This window comes from Falco naumanni, chromosome 10, assembly GCF_017639655.2.
Source record: "Falco naumanni isolate bFalNau1 chromosome 10, bFalNau1.pat, whole genome shotgun sequence".
NCBI lineage: Eukaryota > Metazoa > Chordata > Aves > Falconiformes > Falconidae > Falco > Falco naumanni.
In genome coordinates, this window is record NC_054063.1 from 12,484,759 (window position 1) to 12,505,569 (window position 20,811).

The 20,811-nt window shown below is 35.1% G+C and overlaps 1 protein-coding gene across 1 annotated transcript in view; it reads right to left on the bottom strand.

Annotated features, from left to right (window-relative positions):
- Nucleotides 1-20,811, bottom strand: part of ELP4 (elongator acetyltransferase complex subunit 4) — a 151,004-nt gene that overhangs the window by 128,303 nt on the left and 1,890 nt on the right. The window contains exons 2-3 of the mRNA XM_040608840.1: nucleotides 16,616-16,651; nucleotides 5,216-5,337 (exon numbers count right to left, since the gene is read on the bottom strand). Of these exons, the coding sequence (XP_040464774.1) occupies nucleotides 5,216-5,337; nucleotides 16,616-16,651 (158 nt within the window). The remainder of the gene's footprint in view (nucleotides 1-5,215; nucleotides 5,338-16,615; nucleotides 16,652-20,811) is intronic.

Sequence of the window (20,811 nt, forward strand, 5' to 3'; positions counted from 1 at the left end):
AACACAGTTTTTTAATGCAGAAAATTATATATTACAATATAATTAAAATATTTGCGTTTTAATACAGAAAGACATAAAATAGATATTCCATTTACCCAACATGCAAGCAAGAAAACCAAACAGATGAACAAGAACTATATAATAAAGAAATTAGATTTTTCAAAGGAACTTTCAAACCCTGAGACAGCTGCCAGGGTCAGCTTCAACCCTAGTCTTTGTGCCAAAAGGCTATCTTTACTTCAGAAAAGAGAGATAATAGGTGGCAGGAAAGTTCACTAGTGCTGTAAATGTAATTGGATTTCTGTGTATTAAGTGATAACATTTAACAGCACGCAGCAGCTGAATCACCATAACAAGCTCATGTATTTTGAAAATACAATTGGGAAAAAAAGGATGATAGGAATGTAGCCCTAGTTGCATATATATTTTTACCTTTCAAGTTGTAATGCTTTTAGTTTCTTTATGTAGCATCTAAAAATGTCAGATGACAGGAAAAAATACCTCTTGCATTCATACACAGCTTCTTTCACAACACCAGATAGCAAAGAGACTGTAAGGGGTTAGAATAGTGCTTTGAAAATGAAAGCTTGGAAAGCCCTGGTCACCAGCATTATCATTTCTTCCAGGTTTCCATTCTTCCTTTTGACAAAAGTGTTTTAGAGTCATATCTACGAGGGGAAAAATGCAAGTATCATGGTTGAATGTACTTTGCTGGAATAAAAAAGTCCATGTAGACAGCTACGCTTTCTTTCAGAAGGTTGTTTGCATACACAGTAATATAACACTGAAGCTCAGTGGGTTGTTTATTGTTGTTGTTTTATTAAAAAGCACCCTGGAAATAACAAGTGACGCTGCATTTTTCCCTTTCACTGTAGTACCCCACACCACTCATATGGTTTCTCCTGACTGACTTGACTTCGGACGACATCCAGCAAACACAGTGAAGCTGTATATCTGATACATGTGCACACTAAGGGCTTTACCTCTCCACAGGATCTTCTCTGTAGTGCTCCACAGAGCAGTTTGCACATTGTTAATTTTCAAACCTGGAAGTACAATGACACCAGATGTACAAGGTATATACCGCTTCATTCCTTAGTATGGTACACCTCAAAGGACTTGATTGAGGCTGGAATTCTGGGGTATAAATTTCTTTCTAAGAAGGTTATCCTCTATAGCAGAAGTAGGAAAAGCATCCCCACCACAAGCAGCAGGCTCATAGATTATGTCACAGCATGGCTTTTTTCTTGAAGGGTGTGCTCTTTAGCCTCTCTTCTTGTACCAGAACCTCCAAAAGGCAATCTCAACAGAGTCCAGAAATATCCTGTAATAAAATTCCAGCTCGAAAACAGAAATTCCATAGAAGTGCGTACAACTTTTCCACAGGGGATGAACAGATGCAGCTCTAGAGAGCAGTTCGGGACCTCCACTCTTCCACCTCAGGCTTCCAGTCATGGTCATTGAGGTAACATTACATTGGTCAGGGTCCCACAGGGAAATTGCTGGGCTTCAGGGGATGCTGGTTTCTGTTTCCCAGCATGTATAATGACCAGTAGGTCTTCCTCTCAAGACAAACTTTGCACAGGCTTCATGGTAAAAGCAACTTAACAGAAAGCACTCTCTATTGGCAAGATGTGGTCCTAGCTGGCAAATATAATCCATTTTTTTTCTAATTAAAACTTGTGAGAATCAGTTCCCTCCCAAGGTCTAGATAAAATAATTAGCAAAAAAGGCAAAGAAATTCTTACATAGGCAGTTTAGGCCATTCTAGAATTTTAGTTCCAAATGTGAAGTAGTAAAAGTGAGAAGTATAGAAATGCAGCCACCACAAATACTGATATGTTTTATAATTTTTTTTTTAAAGACTGGAACCATATCTTGGCACCAACAAGGAGAATGGGTATAAAGAACGAAGCTGTTAGTTATTGTATTTTTATGGCTTCCAGAAGTCAGGCTGGTACCCAGCCTAACTTAAAGTGGATGCAAGCCTGTTCTAATTTTGGCTATATTGATGTTCAAGGTAATATTCAACCCCCTAGCTTGTTTCTTGCAAAAAGTATAACAGTATTTAAATTAAGTTCTCCTCTGTAATAAATGTTCCAATACACTGTACGCAACTTCAAAATAGCTGGCATTAACTTCAGAGTGCTGAATTATAAAAAAAAAATAAATATAGCCACTAAACACAGTGAATTTAAGGAAATAGATACAAGAATAAACCCTACATACTTTATTAGTTTCTGTTTGTTTAAGCTTGAGCACCTAACTGCCTTTCATAATTTGTAGTCTAAACTTAATAAGGTATGGTACTGAAAATGGAATGGTAAGATATATTTCCTTCAGTCATTTTATTATTGAATTAGTTTTCCATTTACCAGTGCAATTGTTTTTATTTTATGATAAATCACAGAAGTATACCATACTATTTCTTATATTATACACTGTTCCCCATATTTACGCCCTCAGAGTAAAAAGTTGCCTTTTGTTGAAGAATATAGATTGAACAGAAATGCTCTCAAATGTTTAAAATACTTTATAAAAAACAGCATGTATATAGTTCTGTAGGTTTTACCAGAGGTGTATAATTTTTCAGCATTATGTCTTAATGCCAATTTCCTGAAGGAGCTTTGACTACAAAAGGCATGAATATGTTTTCAAAGGATGATGGATAAATTGGTGGGTGGTAATATAATATATCTTAGGCAGCTGATCAGGGCTTTTTATCCTCTGCTTGTCTTTTAGTTATACACAATTTCAAGATAATTATGGTCTATAAGAATGTCTTTTCCCCTTCCTACTACCAGCAATATTTGTCTTGGTTATAGGTTCAAGAAACTTCCAATCACATCACAAAATTAGAATAGGGCAATTATGGCATCTCATCAGAGAGCTGAATATATAAATAGACTGACCACACAATATGGACATGAGGCAGTTAATGAACTGCCTTTATGTAGAACACCAGTTAATTAGAATTCTAGCCATAGAATATATTGAATCAATACTTGAATTTTATAAAATAAAAACCAAGGATAAAATGTATAACTCAGGTAGATATGTACCATATGTGTGTTGCCTTTCTAGTAAAAAATACAGTCCAATCAGATACTGAAAATAAATTAATTACTAAACTCATTAAATAAAATGCAGTATTATTCAATGGTCAGATATGTTATATTAAAATCCTGACTTAGTGGAGACATCCAAAACCCAAACAGCTCATTTTTATGACAGGAGAGGACTTCTTGAAGCACCTGAAGGTCCTCTTTTATTAAAAACCAAGTGAGGCAGTCATAGGGAAAACTCCTCTACTTCTGTGACTTGGAGACCTAACTGTGGCCAATGCCAATCTTAGATTGACTTTTTCCAGGTGAAGCAATAATGTTTTTCAGGTAACACATATTGGCATTTCAAGAAAGAAGTGCCTAAGCTTTCCAAGTGTAAAAGTATGTAATTTTCTAGATTGATGCCTCACACATTACAGCGTTACTTCACTGAAGAAATTTCAAGACAGCAATACAAATCAGAGAAATCAACTCTACCATGCCTTGTCTGTTAAGCAAAGGAAGTGTTGAATAGTCAAGGTAAGAGTCGAAAAGGGTAGACAAAAGTACTGTTGGGTATATAAACACACAAATGAAAGAAGAAAACAAGATAAAAACTTGTTTTCCTCAACTCTTCCGTGGTAATATTGTCCAACCATTTATAATCTCTTACAGTAACACCACTATGGAGTTACAACAGAGGAATGCAGTATTATTACTTAGTGTCTACCCCTGAAAAATAAGAAAGAAAACTTATTCCAAATCAGACAACAGAGCTCAGTAAGTCACACTGAACTAACTGACCACAAACTCAAACTGGTACAAGGAAGGATAGATGTATGTAAGAATGTTTAACTTGCAAAAGGAAGTTAACAGGAGCTAGGAAAAGTATGACATGTTATAAAAAATAGATTCAAAGGTGAATGAACGAAAAATAAAATGTGTTAGCTACACCATTTTAAGAAATTTTAATGCAATGCAATAAAATTATTCATTTGAATAATTTAATTTTGATGAGAAAATCGACCACAATGATCACTTATTATATGGACAGAGAGTCAATGACTTGATTATCAGTTATTTAAAACCAAATATTATTAAAAAAATAGCATGTTCTTACATAATTCATGCTTCAAAATCAAATTCTAACTTATTTGTTTAGGTTGTATTCTAAACCACAAGAGCAAATGTTAAGAACTTCACCCCTAAATGAACCCTCTTTAGATTCAAAATGATAAAAAAATTATATTTTTCATAACCATAATCATATAATTTCATGAAGAATATACTTTTCCTTGAATACTGAAGTTAATATTTAATAGACAAGGCATAGAATCTACCATCAGTAGGCAGGAAAAAAGAAAAGAAATCATTTTGTCCAGAAATAGTCTCTGAAGACTCTTAAGGACATAGCCAGACTTCACTTGATGCAGAAGTAATCAGTAAATTATATGTTACTTGTGATATTAGAAAAAAGCAGCCTTAGAAAGACATAAAATATTTAATGAAATTTTGTAAGATTATCCTCACACTTCAGCATTTTTGTAGTGTGGATCAGGCTTTTTCCCTTATACAATTTCCTTATAATGGAAACACTCAGTGTTTGATTAGGAGCTCACTGATGTCTGAAAGGAACCTTTCTATATGACCTGACCCAAAGCTGACGATATTTCCTGGCATAAAAAAGACAATTAGAATGAAAAGCAGGTGTAGAGGAAGCTGTAAAGATGTTAAATGACATTTTTCTTTTCTATAGGAGACTATAATAAGTATCTACACATATTGTACACTGTTTCCACAAATTCCACTGTTTCCACAACCAGCTCAACTCTTCCTGATAGGCAGGTGGAAACTGTAAACGGTTGGGTTTACTCAAACCATTCAGCTAAGCCAGCTAGTCTGTCTGGTTTTGTCCATCATCAAAATAAAGGATAAGCAGGCTCCTAGCTCGATTTGGCCATGGGAGGATCTTACTCCATTGTTCATAGACAGAGGATACTGATCTAATTATAATTCCCAAATCTGGCTAGTGTAAATACTCCTGCATTTCCCAACACATTCTTATGAATCACCAAGATTAATTTCTTACTATACAATTTGTACACTTCAAAATGTATATATTTATCAAAAGATTACAGTGTTACTTGTCAAAAGCTACAAGTTTTCTTTACCTTTAAGATGTTCTCAGGATGCTCTTTAGCAGAAGCAACAAACAAGTCATGTCCACAGACAACTCCCTCTGCGAGAAAATACTTGAACAAAAAACTGGAGTATAGACCGTATTTATCTTCCTCTGTGAAAACAAGAATGGTTGGATTTTTTTTCTTTTTTGTTAGATAAATCACCCACCTATATTTTCACAATACTGTAAAAGCCCTCTTTTGGTCTACCTCCTAACATATTGTCCTGGTTTCAGCTGGGATAGAATATATAATGTACAACAGAGATAACAGGCAAAATATGATTCCAAGGTTTTAAAAATAATGCTTGACAATATTGTATCCCTACTTTTTGAAGCCAGAGAAATCATTCTCAATCATGTATTTGATTCTAAGATATAGATGGGATGCATTAGTAGTGCTGTCTTCCTAACAAGGTTTCCCATAACTATCGACTAAGGTTACCAAAATAATGGCTTAATGGGAGGGGTTTTTTATTCATTTATGAGAACTATGTTAATAGTTATATTCTTAATGCTTAAAATATTATTAAACTTGCTTAAAATATCTATTAATTGATGCGTTTCATAATGTAATCATATTTGGCATAAAGGTATCATTTCTTACAGACATTCTTACATGTACATTTCTTTCAAAACTGTGAGGACTACAAAAATACACAAAACAAATGAATCTACTGAAAAAAACAAACAATTTGCAACACTGTTTCTGAAAGCTAACCAAAGCAAAAACACAAACACATTCAAAAGGCACATGAACTTAGAGTTTAAGTGAGACAACATCTGTTAAACAGGGGTGAATACTAACCTACTGAAATAAAACCACAAACTCCAACTGACTGCAGAAAGGCTATTATTTCCTTCAGCTTCTTTGCTGCAAGTTACGTAACAGGAATTACCAGAATTAGGAAGTCTTAATTAGCTTCATACAATTAAAATTTATCATAACTCAAAACCATACAGGAAGTGAATGAGTAAATAACAACCAAAATTTGAACCATCTCTAATTTTCTTTATTTTTAGGAAATATAAACAATAGCAATATTAATGCCAGCAAAAAAAAAATTAAATTCTTAACAATATAATTACCCTGTTAATTTTCCAGTAAAATTTTAGATCATGCCCTTTGGAATAACGTATTTCTGACATATATTTAGAAAGATATCTGAAATACTTTGGGAGAAAAGTAAATGCAACAATGTCAGGTTTCCCTTTTTCATCTGTTAATCTGCTTGCTAGAAGATAATACACAGGGATGTTGTGGCAGAAAAATACAGAGAGATAGATTTTCTTTATAAAGAACCAACAAGACTCTTAATCCATTTCTAGTGTTCTTTATTTTGTTTTTTTTCTTTCCTATTATAAATCACATGCAAAAATATTAAAAGAAAAACCACAAAACCATAACAAAGGCTGAAAATAAGCAAGTTGTCATTCAAATTTAACTTCTAAAAAATACTGAGGAAGGAAAACAAAGAGAATATAGCTTTGATATGTACCAGAATAGTATGCTTTGGAGCTTGAGTCAAAGAGAACCAATGAAGTGGAGTGGGAGAAAAGAAAGAAAGGAGTTGTATATCCAAAAAGGAGCAAGAATATTAATAACAATGGGGAAACTTAAGAATCAAATTGCAGTAAAATCGTGTTGCACTGCTGCACTCCTAATATCATGCACAAGTACTGACACTTTCAGTTCTTAGACTAACAAGAGGAAGGAACTCAAACCACAAGTTTTCAGATCCACTGGAGAAGGAACAGTTCTCCCAGAGATATTCCCCATCCTCCACGAGATACTGGGCAAAACATAATTTATTTCCTGCCTTTTTTATTTCACGTTTATATGTATTATTTGGGATACCAACCCCACCCCCACCCCCACCCCCCCCACCCCCACCCCCCCGTAAAACTTATACACTTTAAATTCGGAAAATTTATTTCTTTCATTTCTTTCTTCCTCAGAATAATCCCTAAAGATATAGCGCTAACGTTACCTACTTTGATGTTAAGGAGAAACACTTATTTAAAGATTTCCCTTTCATTAAACCTAAGAAATGAACTACAAGTGACTCTAAAGCATCATTTCAAGATAGAGAAAAATGCTTCATTACACAGTCACTAAGACAGGAAATTACATAAAAAAATCTGGACATCCAAATAACCCAAAGGGAATATAATAATTACAGCACTACTGCTGCTCGTGCTAGCCATTGATATATCCAGTTTATTATAGAGTTTGAGGGATTTAAGAACTCAGACTATGTTAATATAATTTACTTTTGATACTGTTAACCTGCTTAGTAGGCCATATTAACTTTCTAATGTACTTCCAATAACATATTAACACAGTACTGACAAAAGCTTGCTGTTGACAGCACTGGATTCCTTATTAAAATTTCAGCAGGACTGATTTCCAAAAGCATTACAGAATTACAAACTGCGATTTCCTTAAAAGTTTGGAGCTCTTAATTAAATATTTTATATAGTTTACTCTTGCATGCTTAAAAAGCCATTAACAGTGTTATAGAAGAACTATTTTCCTAGCAACGCAGCTCAATACATTGTGCTGTGACTGAGCACGTAGATCCATGTATGAGACTAGGATTAGGATGGGGACAAGACTCAATTCAGATATAACTGAATTTTACGTAAACTTACGTAACTCAAAACAGATAAAACTTTTTGCAGAAGCAAAAAGTAGAACTGACACTACCTAAAGTTGTGACAAAGTGTTACAGTCTTATTTTGTAAATACAGCCTTTGGAGCCTGCTTAATCTTAAACTGCTTCAACAAAAGGAAAATAAACCCCATATGGGGAGTAATTCTCCCTTATAACTGCAATCCACGCTCAGATACAACACCCCTGCCCTCTAAACACTGGCGCTCTCTAGTTATTTATGCTTTAGATGCTTACTGCAATATAATGGGTAATATATTATTCACAGTATATTGACTTCCATGTGCTAATCTCCATCTATGAAGTTTTCAGTTTAAGAACCAAAGCCCTCTAGAAATCAAAGTGACAGCATGATATCTAATTACTAATTTTTTTTTTAAATTGTCTATGCTACCTGAAAGAAGCCACCAAGCCTCCCATATAATCACATCACTCCAGCAGAAGTCAGTGGAAGGAGACAATTTTGATAGACATCCCTCTCTTTGAACAAAAGAGAAAAAAACATGAGTCAGGTGCTCTGGACGGATCCTCAGCTGTAACATTTACATCATTCCTGGTCAATCAAAAATCTTAATTTCTTAATTTTTATCTACAAGTTAAAGTTCACCTTCTTTACCATCTGAGGCACAGAAACACTGAGTTGTATTTCATATGGACAGGACTTAACTGACATTTAATGGAGTATAAGCCAGTATCTCATTTAGTCCAAGTATTTTATTGTGTATGTGCGTGCGACTATGCAAAGAGTCTTTCTGGATCATCATCTTTGATATTATTCCTTTAGAAAGTAAACAACTTGCTCAGTTCTGTGCCAAACGTAACATGGAAACTCCATAAACCACGGATAACTACAAGAAACCATACTGTGTGTTGATAATTATTTAACTAAACTAAGAGGAAATAAGGCTGCAGTAGTTAAGAATTTTTACTCAAATTTTATTTGAAATGCTTAAATGTTAAACTACAGAAGTGAAGCAACAGGGAACAGGAATATAAACCCTTTTACTCACCTATCCAAGATTATAATTAATTTTGTTGTTCGTAATTTTGATAGATTTGTTTGTAATATAAAAAGACTAGAGAGGTTCTTACACTGCCATACCCTTCCAAAACATATTTTGCAAAACAATAAGGAGTTTTCAATTTAGCAAATTAAAACCATTTACATTCAGTGTAAAGGACACATCATTTTAGCATTAGCTTTTCCTTTAGTCTTCTCACATTGATTTTCATAACAGTAAACTTACAGTAAAAATAGGAAATAAAGTATTGGAGAGTGATCTAAATATAAAACACCTCATAGTCTGCTACAGTACTCTAAGGATTAAATGTGTCTCAGAAAGCCTTTACAAACAGTGTATCTTGAATTGTTAAAGTCAATGCATCTGTAAGAATCCCTCAGTTCTTCAATTTGTCAGATAGAGGATGGCTTTTTATTGATTCATTTCTAGGTCACTAAACTTTTGTGGTATTCAAAAGATCTAAAGTGCACCCATATGGGGCTTTTCTGATAGCATCAATTGTACCCTGGCTTCACTAGTTATGTTACTATTCAAAACCATAGGAGTACAGCTTTCTTCTTGTAAATAAACAAACAAATCATTTAGCACAGGTACTTCAGTAGCTCACTGACTGCTTTCATAGATAAATGGAATGAAATACTTTGAAGTATATTTGTTTTCTGATGTTTGAACTCACTATTTTGATGTCTAGAATAAATTCTCAACTAGTATCTTTATTCTTCCAAATTACACCCACATCCAAAAGAACTACCTCCATTCTGTATGTGTAGGAACTAACACTTAAGTGCATTTTAGTCAGCCAAATACTTAAGGCAAGCCTGGACCAAATCTTTATTCTTAGTTTCCATTCTAAGGAGCTGTCTCATCAGCAGCTTTCACTGTGAACTTTACTTTTAGCTAATAAGGCACATAAACAAATAAGACTCTTGCAACTGCAGACTCTTTTCTGGGTCCAGTCATACAACAGTCCACAGCTTTTTCTGATTCTTTTTGAACAAAGCATTCTACAGCTAAGTAGTAGGTGAGTAACTGGTGAAGCGTAAAACTATACAAGGAAAAGAGATTATTTACCTAGAAGTTATGCATATTGTCTCCAGGACAAAACCTCTTCTGATCCTACAGATAAGGACATAAATAAAGTAGTTTATTGTGATCATTATTCATTAGTCTCTTTCCAGAGCAACATGCTTTCACGGCTAAAACAGTCATGAAGAAAAAGCAGTATTGTCAGTATCAGTGCAATGAATTCCAATTTATAACTGCATTGAAAATGAAGGGTAAAGACTAATTCCTATTTATGGCTCTTTTCACCCCTACACTGTATAGGCTACCAAACACATAAGAGACATTCCCAACACCTTTGTGCATGGACTGTCTGTAGCTACTACTCAGAGAATTCAGTGGGTCATTGAATTAGATGCAAAATTTTAAGGCACTGGAGTTTACCTAGGCCACAGAAAACAAAGAGAGCAGATATGAGTGAGACACCGTAAATATACACTTTATAAAAAATTAAGGACAAAAATCTCATCTGATTATATAAATTGATATGTAAACATGTGGCCTTAAGAAAAAAATCTCTAGCCATAAGCACTCCCTCTGCACAGAGCTATTCATGTTCCAAGAGAGGGATGGAGAATAAGAACAACTTAAAGAGGAATAAAAAGTCAGGAACAAAATCCACCACAAAGTAACAAATATGTATAGACCATATTTATAATAGCTAACTTTTAAACATCAGTAAATTAAATGGCATGAAGGTCTTTGAAAAACTCTGGAGGTAATTTTTAGTCTAATTGCTTAAAAGGATGAGAGCTGTAAGAGGAAAAAATAAGACCACAACAATGTAATGTGCAGATAGCTTACTTTTTTCCTCTGTAGAAAGTCTAGACAGGTTGCCCTAAAGCTGCCAAAAGCCTGTCATAGCCTATCAGTATTGATCATTTTTTCACCAGATAGTTCTACAGTATGGTACTGTGACCTAAGGTGTGTCTTTCTGTAGCTATGAAGCACCTCTCTGAATTGCTGCAGGTCATAAGATGCGATTATTTTAATAATGTGAAATTCCATTTAAAAGATAGTTTACTAATGTCCACATTTACTAGGCTTGAGGGGATATACTTTGTGTCACTTGCATTTAATTAGTACATGCCAAAATGGAGTTGTCAAACATATAAGTTACAGTATTTGGCATTTGGCCATACTTCAGGAAGGTGAATTCTGGTAACTTGTATTTTGTAGAATTGTATTTAGCAAATCACTGTTTTGTACTTCTCTGAAGATTATCTTTTTCAGCTTTAAAAAGATGATAAATTCAATTATATTGACAAGTGAAGAGAGCTCTTACGAGTCAGGTTAAATTGCATGTCTAACAAAAATAATGGTAGCTAATTAAAGTAGTTGAAACTGCTTCAAGGCTTAGAATATACAAGTATAGACCTGCTTTTAACCAGACAACTTTAACTTTTAATAATTGACCTCAGCACCAACAAAACCCCTCCTACTGATAATCTTTAAAACATTTAGCTGTCAATGACCTTGTCAAAACTAGAGCATCTTAAAGGCATGTAAGAATAGGTTCTTACAGGGTACCCGTGACAGACCTATTTGAATGTGCTGTTACCTCTCCATGTAGAATGTGTTATAAGGCATATATTTAAAAAACAAAACAACACCCTCCTGGAAACTCTTCCTGAAGCTGGCAAAACAGGCATACGATGAGTTGAAGTACATCCAAGAGGTGAGGGGGGAAGGAGGATGCTTAATCAACAGCTATACTATTTGTTTGTTTTGAAAAGGGAGATTCTTCTAGAAAGCTAATCTGGAGCAGTTTAACATGAAACAACAAACAAGTGGTCTCACATTCGTACTGAACAAATTGTTTTGATAGTGTTCAAATTTCCTGTCTTGCAAGGCTGAGTGCTTTACCACTTCTTGTAAACCCACTACAGTAAGATCTATAGTAGTTAAAATCCCAAACATTCTTGCTACGTGAACAAAACTCATGAAGTTTCAAGTTCCTCTGCTAGCTATGATCTTGCATGAGACTACCATGTGCCTCAACTCTAATTCTCTAATTCTCATACAAATAAACCACTGCCAGAAGAATATATTATAGAATTAAGTTTAACTGAAAATCATGCTTTTCATTATGAATTAAGTTAAAAAAAATATGCACTTATATTTGAAACAATATTTTACAGTCTTATCAATTAACCTGTGCCATTACTACATTTTTAGAACACAACACTTAAAATAAATATTTTAATATCCTGAATCTACTATTATTTGGTTAAATTAACCAAGATAATGTGTCAAATAATGAAGATGAGCATTTAATTTGCAAAGGGAAGTAAGCTAAAAGTAATGCAATTTATTCTTGCCTTAGAGAATGTTGAAGGGGGAAGAATTTAACCTTTTTATAACACTTGGAGTACAATGCAGAAAGATCTTCCTAGGAGGTTTATCACTGACAGCTTCAATCCTGTATATGAACCTTGCCTAGACTAATCTCATGACAGAATTTTTTTGTATACTGACAGGATATTCTAACAATGCAGTTACAATTCTACCTGCACCAACTTTAGAAATTAGTCTAAAAATGTTTAGATTAATGAGTCATGAATACAGTTCTTACTTTAAGACTTTTTGTATATAATTATATGTTTCAAAATAATATATAGTAAGTCATATTTGGGAAAAAATACTAGGTTTCAAATCTAAAAGAGATTCTCCATTGTGTTTCTGTGAAGCTAAGTTTAATATCAGATCACAAATAAACAATGAACATAGGGGATAAGTACATGAAAACCCACCACTGATTATTGCCAGCTATACACTCAGGAGAGGGGAAATAAAAATTCAGGTAAAAATCCTATAATTTTCAAATCATTGAGTCTTGCCATATCTTTCATCAGAACACAAAGCTCAGTGCCTTTGTACTCGCTTCATCTGGTGCCATTAAGGTCAGGTCAAATGGATAGCTAACCATATGCTTAACAGTAGCCAAAAGCAGATGTTTAGGAAGAGGTAATAAGAACTGAACAAGCAAACGTGATGCTTTACCCAAGCATTCGCTCAGCCTTCCACCACTTGTAGCTCAAGGAATTCCTTAGCCAATGTGGTATCCACTACTCTAGTACTGCAAATGGATTTCTCTTTAATCAAGCTGCCCAGTCTCCAGTGAGACTATGGGGTTTATTTTACATCCACAACACTCTATGGTGAAGTATTCCACCTCCTAATTGCATACAGTCTGAAGGACAACTTTCTTTTGTTTAATGACAATTTTCCAGCTAGTAGGTTTCTTTGATGCCACCAGTCCATCTACTAGAAGGGGCAATGAATGGGAAGACAAAACAAAATTAATCTAGTTTCCTAATCTCTGATCTGTGTAAAATATGATAGGTTCTAACATTTTTGTTTCTTCTTCATTTGTCCTGATGGTTTCAGTCCTGAATTTGAGAAGACTGCAGTACTTCTCAAAGTGAGTGAGAAAAGTAAGAGATAAAACATCTATCATTCTTCCTGAATTCACAGAAATTAAGCTTAACTGGCACTTTCTGCCTTGAAAAAGGCCATCTACTTTCTCTCCCAGTCCTTACTGTTCAGTCCTCCTCTCACATGTCAGTGAGATGAATCAGGTCACTAAACAGACAGAAAAGTCTTCACCCTAACTGGGTGAGTTTTCCATCAACTTGGGAGAGCTGAGAGTTGAAAAGCACTAGTGCCAGCTCAAGGGACAAGACTGCACAGCCAAGAATGGGGAGAAGGCTTTTGACAACTTCTTTCAGCAACAGTGAACTGCTGTATCAATTCAGTTTTCTCAAAAAGTCTGAACTTAAATGGTAGTCATTACACAAATGGTGGCCTATATGGAATTAGGTAATGTCAGTTATTTTTTCTGGCAGACAGCTATTCAAATTAATTAGTTTGCACCACAACATACACCAATTTACACGCTTTATGTAAAAGTCAAGATTTTCTAAGATTTCTGCACCCTGCAGAAGGGACGCATGCTGGAGCAATTAATGAAGCAGCCCATGAGAAGGACCCACATTAGAGAAGTTCATGGAGGACTGTCTCCCATGGGAGGGACCCCACGCTGGAGCTGGGGAAGAGTGTGAGGAGCCTTCCCCCTGAGGAGGAAGGAGCAGCAGAGACAGAGCATGATGGACTGACTGCAGCCCCATTCCGTGTACCCCTGCATTGCTCAGGGGGAAGAAGGGAGAGAAATTGGGAGTGAAGTTGTGCCGGGGAAGAAGGGAGGGGTGGGGGGAAGGTGTTTTAAGTTTTGGTTTTATTTTTTATTATCCCGTCTGATTTGATTGGCAATAAATTAAATTAATTTCCCTGAGCTGAGTCTGTTTTGCTTGTGACAGTAATTGCTGAGTGATCTCTCCCTGTCCTTATTTCGATTCACAAGCCTTTTGTGATATTTTCTCTCCCCTGTCCAGCTGAGGAGGAGTGACAGAGCAGCTCGGTGCCCAGCCAAGGTCACCCACCACATTCCTTGTTTTCTTTTGAACTATAGTTCAATGCCCGCAATACAGTGACTCCTCCAACAGTATTCAACAGAAACTGTATTTGTATTTTCTAATATTCCAGTTCTTTCCTTCACAGTCTCCTAGCATTTGCCATAAACAGTAGTAGCCCTAACACTTCATCAGCAAGCTCTTAAAATACTCTGCAGGCACAATCTATTTGAAATCACCCAAATCACCCAGGCATATACTAGTCTGCTTTTTTTCCCAGGCAAAGCTGAAATCTAGTCACTGTTCTCAATTACAACAGTCATGAGATTTCAGCGCTCCTTCTGGGGGAAAGTTCACACAAAAATTCTTAAATTTTCCCCTTTCACAACATGAGCTATGATTAACTTTTCCACTTTGTGAAGTAACCAGCCAGCCCTTCTCTTGGGCTTCTCAACTACTGAGGTACTTAAGAAAAATCTATATTACTCTTGATAATTCTTGCTAGTTGTATCTTACCTTGTACCTGAGTTTTTCAGATGTCGTCTCTACACTCCCATTTTACAACTTTGCACTGATCCTTAAGAATCTGTGAGGCATTCAAAAGCTCAGGATTTAGCCAAAATGGTGCCTTACTACAGTTTCAATCTTTTGCAATAAGAACTGGTTTTTTAATCTGTAATAATGCCTTTTTTACTTTTATCTTCCAGATTTTATCTCCCAGTTTCAAATATATTGACCGTTATCTTCCTGTAACCCACTGTTTTAACTTAGAAAAATGGATTAATTTTAAGGCTTTAAAGCAGGTTTTTTAACACTTAATATGTAGGCACTCAGACATTGCTTGTTGTACTTGAAGTAGCTTTTCAATGTGATACATGTTTTCATAACTCCTACAAATAAGGAAACTGACATAGTTTACCTCTTATTCAGTGGGAGAAAACAATCACACAACCTTCTAGACTCCAACAGTTAGAGAAATTGCAGTGACTGGAAAGCTAAGAGCTAGACCTGTTGTCCCTAGGTTTCTAGTTCTCTGTTCCAGCAACTTGGTATCAAAAAGTAGCATTCAAATTGTTATACTATTTAAGATGTGAACCCAGATTACAGATAGAGATGTTTTCCACATAATTACGGGTGTTTCTCTAAAAACATTTCATTCTTTTCCTGTAGTATCAGTTCTTTTTGCTAGGAAAGTAACAAGCTTGAAAGTTTCTCATAAGAACCACTAATCTGATAAACAATTAAAATAGGAAAAAGAGTCACATTTCTATCACCATTCAGCCCTTGCATAATTTTGAACTAGTTTTTTATTCTTAGAAGCTCAAGATTGATGAACTGATGTGACAAATCAGATTGTATCTCCTTCAGTCTCTCTTCTGCAATAACAATTTATGTGTTATTTTTTATAACACATACGTAATTTTACTTATGTGCTAAAACTGTAAGCACTTACAAGACTAACTTAAAAGAAGTTACTCTTCCCTCACAATTGAGATTTTGGCTGCCATGCTTAAACTGAGATGTCTGGGAAATGTTTCTTGGCTCCAAGTTCAGTACATACCCTGAAGGGTATGAAGAGAAGATGCATGTGTACAATAGTTCTCTTCCCCTTTGCTACACTTGAAATAGAGAGGAAAGCTGGGCATCTCAGCTGCAACGGAGACATGGTACCAGCCAGTTTCAATGTAGTCTGCAAAGGGAATTCTGCTGTAACTATTTAATCATCTCAGCATGCCTCATCCACATCCTGACAGCAGCAGGCTTCCATCAGCTTTCTCTTAGTTGATTTTGGCTACCAAAAGATTAAGAGTCTATATTTTACGCCTTCCTCATAAAGCCAAATTTAAAAAGAAACATCATTGTGATGATAAGCAGTCTGAATCTTAAAAGAAATCAGTTTGATAAATCTAAAATAATTTGAAAATTTTCTTAAAAAGCCCTGAAATTTGCTAAATGCCCTGCTTTCAAACAGAATTCTGTGGTATTCTTCTTGGGGACTCAAACCTGTCTAAAAATAAGGTTTTGATCCACCTCCAGTAATTCTTGAAATAGACAATAGTCCACACTCTGAAGGCTACTCAAAGTGAAAGGGCCTAAAAGTTATACTTCCTTAAAGTCTGAGTTTAAAAAACAATGAAAAGACAGGTTATTTGATAAATACATGAATATTAGCAAAATATATCATATTAGAGCTTTAAGTATCTATATATTCTATACTAACCAATAAGAAGAAGTGTTCCAACAGCTACGCCTCCACCTGGAAACAAAACAAAATGAAGAATAAAGTACATTTTAATACTATGTTAGAGAACAATTAAGTTTTCTTAGTTTATAAGTCAAAGAAAGGTGATAACGGGGAATTTAAAAATATAAAAGTGAACAACATTTTAATTACCTTTGCAATACTTCCTACAATTCTCTATTATGAAATAATTACACATTACATGTAATTATATATTACACATTACAATTACTTTCACAATATACTGTACTATCATCACTGTGGTAAAAAGATCCTGCAGAGCTCTACGCAACTACGCTCAAGTACTACCGTAATGATGTATGGTCTGAGCCAGTGAATTTTTACTTAGATGACTCAAGTGAGTAAACATTCTCCAAATTAAATCCGCATTAATCATTACCAAGTGATATTGCCTTGGACCAAGAACAATGTATATAAAGTGACCTACTAAGAGGCCAGCAAATTACCACCCAAGTCAATGAGTCAAAATCCTGGTTTCACTGTTTTTTATCTTATTACTGAAAACAGACATGGCAATAAGACAGGTAGGATTTCACCCAATGAAACCTGGACTGACAGATCATAAACATCATAACACACAACTGAAAAAAAAAAAACCCCAAACTACTTCAGTATTTTATAGTATGTCTTGGACATAACACCAACTCTATGAATGCAGTTGATTGAAATATTTGTTCAAAAATAAAAATACATTTTGACAGATTTATACATGGCCCCTATTATTTTTCTTTCTTTTTGCTTAAACAATTATAGTCAATGCTTATGTTCCAATCAAGATGACTGACTGAATAATAGACAGAAGAGAATACTCCCAGTAAGTTTTGTTACATAGAATCTTATCCCATTGACCTCAACAGTGTGGAGGACCAGAAAAAAAAATAAATCTATGAACTCCCATCCTGACTGCTTTCTTTCATCCTAGAAGAGACAACAAACATAATTATGTAACAGTGGTTTAAATGGTTGCCCCAAGGAATTTTTACAGAGACAGTAAAGACGATTTCATATTTTATTTTAGGTAGAGAGCAAACTGCTTTGTAATCTGAATTCCAAAACTGAAAATAGTGGAATAACTTGAAATCAGACTACAAATATTTTGTTGAACAATCATATAAGACTGTGGCAGGAAAGCCAAAAATTTCTGGAAGTGTTCAGATGGACATATGTAACTAGCCTATTGCAGTGTTTTGCATGAAGTAAGATTCAGTATGTCTTCTGCAATTACATACTGCTTTAAAAGTGAGTTAGGAGCAAACTGAATCACATCAGCACAATATCCAAAGTTCTTGATAACAGAAGTAAATTCTGGACTGCATGCCAAATTACTTTAGTGAACAGGATAACTCAGTCTATCAATTTAAGACCTCATTAAACTTCACTTCAAATTGATTCCAATAGGGTTTGGATCAACTTCTTAATCTTTGGTGATGCTGGTGGGACTACAAATGTCTGTAGCATCTATAATGTCGATACATAACAAGAAGGAAGAGAAAAAGCAAATTTCTCTCCCATAGGCCAAAAAGTGCTAACATTGTTTCTTAATTACACCTGAATTAAAACCACAACAGAATCACTTCGTCATCGTGTCATGATGTACCCGATTTGAGCAGCACATCACAGTGTAAATGTTTAGTCAGCTACTAATTTCATAGTTGTAGTTCAACACATCACACATTTTTTAAGCTATGCTCCTGAGTCATGAGGTACAAATGCCTCAGTATTTACAGCATGCTTATCAAATAATCAAGCATTTCCTAGATATTAAAAAAAAACCCCAACTATAAGGGCTGTTTAGCAGAAATGTAGAATCACTCATGAAACCCACATGTTCTAATTTACCAGCCTTCGTTTCATTTTATTTGTTTGGGAGATAAACGCAAATGAATCCAAAAGATGTATTATGGAGGAAAGGAGAAAAAAAGACCAAAATCAGAAATAATACTGATGGTTGATACAAAGTATGCTTCCAGTGTTCACTGCATTCAATTGTTCAAGGAGACAGAATGCACGGGATACTAAAAACAGTTATTTAAAACTAGCATGTTCTATACAACACATATTAAAAAAGCTTAAAATTATGAGATTTTACCAAATCATAGCTTGACATAGAAAATATGATCAAAACAGCCATAAGGCAATAAATACTTAAAATACTTAAAATACAAGCTCACTTGTAGCCACCACTGTCTCTTCTGCTTTTAAATTGCTTGCACAAGAAAGAATTTGTTTATCAAACAGTATGTCAGAGCAGTCAAAATTCTCACAAGCTATATTTTCAGATCATCGATTGTACTGTCTCTTTCTACAAGCCAGATTTGTAACATATCTGCACATACCCTGGTAACTAAAGGCAAACTCAGGTCAGAGGATTGGCTTTACATTATCAGATGTAGTGAACAGTTTGAACAAGTGTATTCTATTAGATGGAATGCAAAACTATTGCAGTTACCATGGTTACATATTCATATAACAATGAGCAACGATAATAGTAAATTAAGCAAAAAAACAGATGACAGGAGAAAGTAGTGGGAATGCTAATAAAATTAAAAGGAAGAAGTAAAATCTTCAAGTTTCCTAAAAAATCTGCTGCGAAGTTGTAATTCTTTCCAATTTTGCTATTTTGATTTTTCTTTGTAAGTATCTAAGGCAGTGGTACATGTAAACAACAAGCAAAACTTGTAACTTTCTACATTGCAACTTAAAAAAAATGAGATTTAAATCCTTATGGACAGAAACACAACAAAACTTTTCAAGTTGAGGAGTGTCACTTGTTTCCAAAGTGTATCTGTGACCTTTCTTCAAGCAGCTTGAAACAAAACATTCAATGACAAGCATGTGATGGTTATATTACACAATAGTTACAGCTCATTACAGAGAACTGCTTTGGCACAAATCAGTTGTGCCCAAATCTATAAACCTTGAAAGTAAACTTGAATATAAAGCCTGGAGATGTAAAGAGTGCCTTAATGGTAGCACTGCGTTTGAAATCCAGCACTACCCTACCACTTCTTTTTGAAAGGAATTGCATTTATTGAGAAGAGCTAACTATCAGCAATAATGTAACAAATCAGCCAGAATCTGTAGGGTAAAAGAAATTCCTCCATGTATCCTCTGCCTTTTCCTCTCTTCAAAAGCTTCTAATTAGACCTGTGTCTAAGAACACCACGCTTTCCCTTACTCATGTTTATTCATAAGCTGTACCTTCATATTTGGCGAATAATGGTGTGTCTGGGCTGCAGCTTCTGGACAAGGCAAACTTAAATCCAAGCCCAAAGCAAAAGATCTAGAAGACTGCCTGGTGACCGTTATGAAAGACACCAGGCTATACCAGTTTATAGTAACTTCCATTGGGAATTTATACAAAAAGAATTTTTCTCAGTCCCTGATGAAAATAAAATTAAATATTTTATACAGTCCATTATTTAACTGTTAGTGGGGAAGATGGAAGAAAAAAAGTAACAGTGTTCTTTAAGAAACACATAAACAGCATTCTGTAAGACATTTATGAAGCATTTCCACACACACCCAAAAAGGTCACAAAGGAGACCAAGTACAGTACTACAGTCACCAGCATAGTGGGCTGCATCAATAGAAGGTCAGTCAGTTGGTCAAAGAATGTGACTACTCCCCTTTACTCAGCTCTCATTATATCACATTTGGAATACAATGCCCAGTTTTGGGCCCCTCAGTACAAGAAATAAGTAAACTTAAGTGAGTCCCATGGAAAGGAACAGAGATGGGGCAAATGACCCGAGAGGAATGGCTGAAGGAATTGGGCTTGTTTAACCTGGAGAAGAGAGGAAGACCTAATAGCAGTGGGCCAGTACCTAAGAGAAGCTACAGAGAAGACAGCTGAGCTCTTTGCTGAGGCACATAGTGGGAAGGCAAGAAACAACAGGCATAGATTGAAACAGGAAAAGTTCCAAGTGGATATAAGGAAAAAATTTCCTACAAAGATAATTAAGCATTGGACTGGGCTGTCCAGAGAAGCTATGAAATCTCTGCCATTGCAGATTTTCAAGACTCAACTGGACAAAGCCCTGAGCAATCAGCTCTGAATTCAGTGCTGAGCCTGCTTTCAGGCTGCAGTAGATAAATCCTGAGGTCCCTTCCCAGCCTCCAAAATCAATGACTCTGTACATATCCACCTAGCT